This window comes from Vulpes vulpes, chromosome 2, assembly GCF_048418805.1.
Source record: "Vulpes vulpes isolate BD-2025 chromosome 2, VulVul3, whole genome shotgun sequence".
Lineage (NCBI taxonomy): Eukaryota > Metazoa > Chordata > Mammalia > Carnivora > Canidae > Vulpes > Vulpes vulpes.
This window is the reverse complement of record NC_132781.1, coordinates 37,547,329-37,555,617: the sequence shown is the minus strand read 5'-3', so window position 1 is coordinate 37,555,617 and position 8,289 is coordinate 37,547,329. Positions and strand designations below refer to the sequence as shown.

The window sequence follows — 8,289 nt, the reverse complement described above, 5'->3', positions numbered from 1 at the left end:
TATAAGCCAACCTTGGCTTATACTATGTATATACACATGCATTTTTATGCCTATACATATATTGTATATATACATATGCATATATACAATTACATCCTAAGAAAATAACAGAATTGGAAAGCTTAGAGGCACAAGATGGTAAAAATAAGGATTAGCTTTCCAGTAATTGGTCTATTTATCAAATATTCATCATAGACCTACAGTGAAGTCCGGATTTAATACTGGATGAAGGTCAGCAGCCTTACAAATGTTCATACTCTTTCAACCAGGAGTGACTTCTCTGAATCTATCCTATGGAACTGAACTCATAAATGGGAAAATTTTTAGGGACAATGTTATTTGGTGTCGCTTCTCTATAATCAAATAATTGATGCCAAATGACATACTCTACAGTGTTAGAATAATAAAGTTAATCCACTGACGGATTAACATAGAATGACATGAAAATACTTGACTTTTACTATTAAATATTAAAAGGACAGATGCAAAATGCCATATGTAATTTTATTCCAAACATCCTGTGAAGAAAAAAAAAACTAGAAAGAAAGAAAACCCTCTGCCTCTGTCTGTCTGCCCCTCAGTCCATGTCCCATGGGTTGTCTCTCTTCCACATGACCTGCTTCTCTCTGGGAAAGAGGAATGATTCTTTTTTTTTTTAATTGGAGTTCAATTTGCCAACATATAGCATATCACCCAGTGCTCATCCCGTCAAGTGCCCCGCTCAGTGCCCGTCACCCAGGCACCCCAACCCCCCGCCCACTTCCCTTTCCACCACCCCTTGTTCATTTCCCAGAGTTAGGAGTCTCTCATATTCTATCACCCTCACTGACATTTTCACTCATTTTCTCTCCTTTCCCCTTTATTCCCTTTCACTATTTTTTATATTCCCCAGATGAATGAGACCATATGTTTGTCTTTCTCTGATTGACTTATTTCACTCAGTGTGATACAGAAGGAATGACTCTGACATTACACGGGGAGGGGAATGCTGGTGGTCAGTGTCATCATGATTATCAACAAATCTGGGACAGATCTGGAGGGAAAGAAGAGAAAAAGCAGTTAACAATGTGGTGTCCAACCTCAGCATGAGGTAGCAGCAATCAAGTGTCTGAGAAAAGCCAGGTCAACTTCTTCCACCTCTGAGGGGCCCACTGGGAGGTTGATGGATGTGTCATTGCTCAGAGCTTCAGAATAAGGCACAAAAGGAATGAAGTGAACTATTTCTCATTTATCTCAAATTGTTGTTTTGAATCTCTGTCTTATTCTCAGTCTCTAGCTCCCTCTTGAGGAAGTATCACTGTGGATCCTGAGCGGGTTGTATGTTCTAAAGGAGGAGGACTGTTCCCTGAGACGGGATCTTTGTCTCTACAGGAGGAACAGTGACCTTGCTTCTGACTGGTCTTTACTGTGTATGTGTGTGTGGAGGGGGGCTGTTTTTTTTTTTTTTCAAGATTTATTTATTCATCTATTCATGAGAGACACACAGAGAGAAGCAGAGACACAGGCAGAGGGAGAAGCAGGCTCCCTGTAAGGACCCCGAGGCGGGACTCTATCCTAGGATCCCGGGATCACACCCTGAGCTAAAGGCAGATCCTCAACCGCTGAGCCACCCAGGAACCCCTTTACTGTGTGTTTTAAAATGATAATAACACACAAAACTTTTGACCTGTAACTTAAAGATGATAAATGTTAGGCAATAATATTTTCTCTGTAAGCTTTTAAAATTATTTTTGCAGATCATAGCTTGTTTTATTTTGCTATAAACTTAACAGTATCTTTTAAAAATATTTTATTTATTTATTTGGGCTATGTATAGAGAGAGCACAAGCAGGAGCTGGGGGAGTGGGAAAAGGAGAAGCAGACTCTCTGATAGGCACGGAACCTGAGGCAGAGCTTGATCCCAGAATCCTGGGATCATGACCCCAGCTGAAGGCAGATGCTTAACCAACTGAGCCACCCAGGATCCCCTAAAATTAACAGTATTAAATGACTTATATTCTTGGGGGGGGGGAGGAAGTATGGTTATTGGGCCCATGGGCCCTTGTTTCACCTCTTTTGGGGAAATTTCATCTGGTCTACAGAGTTTTTTTCCTGAAGACCTCATCTTCTGTAAGTCACCCAAAGAGTGGAGCTCCTTGGGAGAATGGAGGGAAACCTGCCATTTGGCTCATCCTAGGAACCAAATAGACCTGGATCTGCATCTTGTTAAAGACAGAGTCAGGCCTCAATTTTCCCAGCTACAAGTGGATGTTACTTAGCCTTCCTCTGCCTCTCAGATCCAGAGATTAGGACAGATAAAACTTCTTGGGAGACAACCTAGAACATTCTGAAACCTTCTGTGAAGTTCTTCGCTTTCATTTAGAGACTCTCTAGCTATTGGACAGAGGTGATATAGTTTAGGCATCTGTCCAGAGCATAGTTTAGGCATCTGTCCAGAGCATTGAGACACATCTCTAACAAGATGTGGAATAAGAAAGGATAAGTGTTGAGAGTCTTGTGGTATGGACAAGACCATGAACTGAGGGACATGTGAGGAGATGGTTGACAAGGGCAGCTGCAGAGACCTTAATAATGTTGGGTGTGGAGGAGTGTGGGCAAAGCCAAGGTAGGACTGGGCATTCACTGCTGTCTATATCCTTCTGGGGTCTGAACCACTCCTTGTCCCTTTATAGGCAACTCTGGAGCATGGGGAGCCAGAGGCTAGGATGGCCAGAGGAGAAGCTGTTGCATGGTGTCATGTTATGAGTCACATATGACACCTATGAGTCTCATATGCTGGGGTGCCTTGGGTCACACATGAAGGTTCGGTGTACACAAGAATAGCTCAGTTGCTTACTTGTTGGGACAGATTGTGTGGGAACGTTTTGGACAGTGACAGGAGGTGAGATGATGTTTCTGTTGGAGCTCTAAGTGCATGGAGAAATCTGCAGATTAATGAATCCTCCCACAGAGCAGATCTGATGCTCTGCTACAGCTCTTCTAACCACATAGGCTGACACCTGTGGTGATGCTTTAGCATCCTGGGCACACGAGTCACACTTAAACCACACCCTGGGTGAAAAGGACCACGAGATCATGTTGATCAGAATGCTTCTAAAGAAATGATTAACTAGTAAGGGGGAAACCAGGAGTTGTTACCAGGGGACCAGACGTAGCTGGTTCCTTCTACCAAAACAGATCTGACTATGAACTACACCATTCTCTTTCCCATCCACAAAGCAGACACATCGAATGTTCTTCACTGGTGTTTTTACTGTACAGATGTGATGTACATAATGATGCCACCAAGTCCTGAGTAGCCCAATCTATATCTGATCTGGACCCAGGTGGATAGGATGGAATTGGGGAACATACAGCAAGAGTGACAAAATCTGCTTTTTAGTCACTGTTTCATTCACCAAATCTTCACATGTCTCTATCACATGCCACCACTGAGTTTCACAATAGGGAATAAAAATGAACACATATTGGGTATGGGGTATCTATATAGATCGGGAGCCTTAAGTATCCTTACTTTTGGGCCCTGAAAGCCAATAGCTGGGAAAATATCCTATAGAAATAATCTCACTTATGAAAGTTTTATGGATGTAGATGTTTGGCACAGTTTTTCTATAAAATAATTGAAAACTAAATTAAAACTAGAACTGGTCCAAATGTGCTATAATAGTGCATGATCATGTCGATGGACCAGGACCATGGTTGAATAAATTAGGCAGCTCTTAAAAATACTGGAACTATCTGGAAAAGTCTTCCAATGTTAAGTGTAAACAATAGAAATACGAAATTACATTCATATCCTGTTTACAGTAATGCCCCTCCACCCCCAGACATACAGTAAAAAGAAGTAAGAAAGCAAGTAAGGAAATAGAACTATCATAAGACTAGAAAAAGATGCGCTTGAAAGAAATAAACCAAAATGTTAATAGTGGTTAGGTTTTTGGGTAGCAACATTTTTCCTACCTTCCAGGAAAGAATTTTTACTCAAATTATGCTTCAGAATTCACATATGCCACAATGAGACAGGAAGAATGTAGAAGCAAACCACTCACATCCTTACTGGCATTTCTCCTGCTGCTTACCTAGTTTTCATAAATAAAGTAAGTTTTAATCTTTTCTATTTTATGTATTTTTAAAATTAGCTTTTGCAGGGATGCCTGGCTGGCTCAGGTGGAAGAGCATGCAACTCTTGATCTTGGGGGTGTGAGTTTGAACTCCACATTAGGTGTAGAGATTACTTAAATAAAAGTAGCTTTTGGGCACCTGGGTGGCTCAGTGGCTGAGCATCTGCCTTTGGCTCAGGTCCTGATCCTGGGGTCCTGGAATGGAGTTCTACATCGGGCTCCTCGAAGGGAGCCTGCATCTCCCTCTGCCTCTCTCTCTGTGTCTCTCATGAATGAATCGATAAAATCTTTAAAAACAAATAAAAATAAAACAAACGTAGCTTTTGCTACTTTTGGGGGTGATCTATAGTTCACATTACAAGTCAAATTAAAAAAAAAACAATTTGAATTGAAAACACTAGTAATGTTGCTTTTTCTCTATTATGGGACTCTCTTCTGTGCCTGTGGAGAAGACTTTGTAAAGACTTGATGCCTGAGCAGCAGCAGCCATTTTGTAACCATGAAGTGACAAATCCCCTAAAGAAAAGCCAACAACATGTTGGGGGATGGGGAAACAGTTTAAGAAAAGAGTCCTTGATGATGTCATTGAGTTACCAGTCAAACCCTGGAAATGCCATCTTGACTTTGTAATAAGGAAACAGGAAATGTTCTAGGATTTGAGGAACAAGGACTTCCTTTGAAAATTTCTTCACCTTCTCAGTTTTTAAGGGCTAACTATTGTTACAAGAGGTAAACATACCATAATTGATTTAATTGTATTAATTTTAATAAATTTTACTTTTGTTTTTTCACTTTTTTTTTCACTTTTTTAAAAAAATACTCATTTCTTTTGTAGGTCTTTTTTTTTTTTTTTTTTTTTTAAGCAGGCTCCATGCCTAGCATGGGGCCCAACATAGGGCTGGAACTCATGACCCTGAGATCAGGACCTGAGTGAGATCAAGTCCAATGCTCAACCGACCAAGCCACCCAGGTATCCTGTAGGTCCTTTTAAAATTGTTACAAGTAAGCTGTGACAAACACCATCATGCATACAACTTTTTTCATCTTTCTCATTCTACCCATAGGATAGACCCCTGGCAGAGTACTTTGTTGGTCAAAGGGTAACAACCGTTTAAAGGTCATCATTGACATTAGCCTCCAGTTAGCCCGACTAACCCAGGAACCAGCTGTTTTGTGTGGGTCTCAGCCTTTTGATAGTGATTCTGTGAAACGCCCAGGGTAGGCACTGCTTGTGGTAAGCCCCCCAGACATTTCCCGGACTGGAGCCAATGTTGTGACCCCACTGGCCTTTGTGGTTCTTATTATGATTGTGAGGCTTGCACCTCAGCAGCAACTGTCAGGGAAATTTTAAAATACAAGGGGTACACGGCATGCCTGAGAGAGCCACCCAGTGAGGTCACCGGTAGTGAGAAAGGGAGAGCATAGACCTGGCGTTCTGCCTTTACTGGGGTGAAGTGTAGGGTGCCTGGGGCTTTGTGAGTTTACTGTTGGTAAATGTTAAACATATGAACAGAAATTAGAAGGCAGAAAGGAAAAGCAGAGTCGCTCAAGCAGCCAGTTGTATAGGTTACTCAGGCCTTTCTCAAAGGGGAAATTTATGGGTGAGGCAGCCTGGCTCTTTATCTAGCAGTATCGCTGGCAATATGTCTTTGAAATGGATGCAAAATATCCATCAGCAATCAAAAGCTGACATGACCATCAAAAGAGCTCATTGCCAGGCATGGACACTGCACAGCATACAGCAGGGATTCGTGTTTGATGATGGAGCTGAAGTCTGAAAAGCCCATCTCAGTCTCGCCCCTTGAGTAGCTGGGGTGCTTTCCCAATTCTGCTGTCTGCACTTGGGGTGTGTGTTAGCTTGGGGTATGCTCCTCAAGACTCCATGGCATTATCATCTGTGTCACCTCGATGCCATTTGAACAGCTGGGGAGCATATCAGAAATGCTTGGTCTCAGATCTGCTCTTGTGAGAAGGCACCAGCTAACCGGGTCACACCGGCATCTCACCTCCTCTCACTGTAGAAACCAGTTCCCCCTCAAATAGGCAACTGAGCCATTGTTGCAAATAGCCTGAACTTTTGCGGCGACCCCAAGCTCGCCTGCCTTATGTAACTCACAGCATGACACTAACACCAGTGATTTTAAATATCCCTCCTTGGTTTCCTCAACTTTCTGAGGCTGCCTGTAAAGAGAGGACATGGCTTAGACCCCAGAAGGAGGTAGCAGCCTCACGTCCCCAGTTCTAGCTCCACTTGGGCCACCTCTTGAGCTCACTTCTGTTGCTCAGCACCATGGAGGTCTCCACGGCTGCCCTAGCTGTCCTGCTTCTCATCGCTGTGCTCTGTTCCCCGACCTGCTCTTCCACTTGTGAGTCTGTTCTCCCTTCTTTCTTTTGCCTTGTGTTCTCCTCTCTGGCCATGGCTTGGACCACAATGCCAAAAAGCCTTGTGCCTGAGCCCCTCCAAGTAGAGAACTTCAGAGAGCTTTCAGAGACTATTTCCTGAGGACGGTTTTCTCTCCCATGGTGTTTAGCCATTCTGTCGTTCAGCTCTGGGAGAGAGTGGGAGGAAGGCCCATTGTAAGGATGGAAAAATGGATGCTCAACTGGGATTTTGACAAGAGGTAGAATCTGTGTCCAACTGGCTCCCAGGAGCGTGGCCTTTGCTCTCCTCATGAATTCCAGATGGAACTGCCCAGTGGGAGGGAGTAGTTACTCCAGAAAGGGAATAGTTCGTCCAGAAAGCTAAATTCCCAGTGGGGAGACATGGAGACCCCTCCAAACTAAGACAGACAGAAAAGGACAAACTCTGAAAGAGAGACACAGAAATAAAAACGTCGAGGAAAAGAAGAAATGCCAGCTTCCTTCAGGATTGCTGTGTCTCCACATCCCCACCTCTGTGCAGGGCTCTCTCCTCCCAGTTCTTCCTGACCCTCAGGGAGTGGCTGGCTTGCCCTTTCTTCTGAATAGTGACTTAGGATCTTTCTGTCCTGTTTCCCTCAGTTGGTGCTGACACTCCGACCTCCTGCTGCTTCTCCTATATCTCCCGGCAGATTCCTCGAAAATTTGTGGTGGACTATTATGAGACCAGCAGCCAGTGCTCCAAGCCCGGTGTCATGTAAGGCCCAATCTTCCTGGGGAAGGAGATGGGAGGGCTGGGGTGAGGCATCTCCTTTGGAGGACTCAGCCTTCTGAGACCCATCCGAGCACAGGATGCCAGGCGAGGGCACTGCCATGTTTTTTGACCTGCTCTGATGCCTGTGGGGAGTCCATCCTGGAGGAACTGCTTCTGCTGTGGAGGGGAGAGCAGGAAGTTGGCTTTCTGAGTGGAGCCTCATATGAGACACAGAGAAGGTTATGAACCCCAACATTGAAGGTACATCTTATGAACATGTGGACATACCCTAAGAGGTCTGAGGCAGAGAAGGATGGAGGGGTCACAGTGGGCCCAGGATTCCCCTGCCGGATTCCTCAGTGTGTGACCCTTCCACGCCTCTCCACAGCTTCCAAACCAAAAGAGGCCAGCAGATCTGTGCTGACCCCGGGAAGGCCTGGGTCCAGAAGTATATCACCAACTTGGAGCTGAATGCCTGAGCGGCCTGGAAGCTATGAGGAAGGTGTTACATCCATGTACAGCTGGGGAGCAGGCACCTGAGCCAGCGTGATGACCTTGGAAGTCCAGAGGGCACCTCTTCTATGGGCCCCACCTCCACCCTCATCCCAGCCGTACTTTGCAGACCTCTTTAGCTTTCATTTTTGTTTACGCATCTTATTTAACTTTTGTAATTTATTTCCATTGTTGAATTGTGTGATGTAATAAATACCTTCTCTGGCTTCTCATAGCATCCTCTTTACCTGCCCCTCCTTTAGGTCTCCTCACACTCAATATGTGGGTCTATCAGCAGGATTAGCTCTCTCTTCCAACAGTTATCATGTATATCAAATAACAAGTGCTCATGGAACGGTTTTGCCCATCACTACCTTTCAAAATACTGAAGGCACTTAGATTTAGATGGAAGGTAAACCAGCCTTTTCCTTGTGATGACTCCACTGATTTTGTTTTGCCAATTAATCAGAACCATAGGCTGAGAGAATACTGGGAGAAGAGTAGAGACATCTGAAGAGGGTCAGAAAGCAGAAGAAAGGGACAGAGAGCTATCACAGTGGTGCT

General features: G+C 44.2%; 1 protein-coding gene across 1 annotated transcript; it reads left to right on the top strand.

Moving 5' to 3' along the window:
- Positions 1-6,379: 6,379 nt before the first annotated feature.
- On the top strand, positions 6,380-7,831 carry LOC112918093 (C-C motif chemokine 3-like). The gene is made up of 3 exons (XM_025996253.2): positions 6,380-6,487; positions 7,122-7,236; positions 7,622-7,831. The coding sequence occupies exons 1-3, from the start codon at positions 6,412-6,414 to the stop codon at positions 7,710-7,712; spliced, it is 282 nt and encodes a 93-aa protein (XP_025852038.1). The 5' UTR covers positions 6,380-6,411; the 3' UTR covers positions 7,713-7,831.
- The last annotated feature ends 458 nt before the right edge of the window (positions 7,832-8,289 follow it).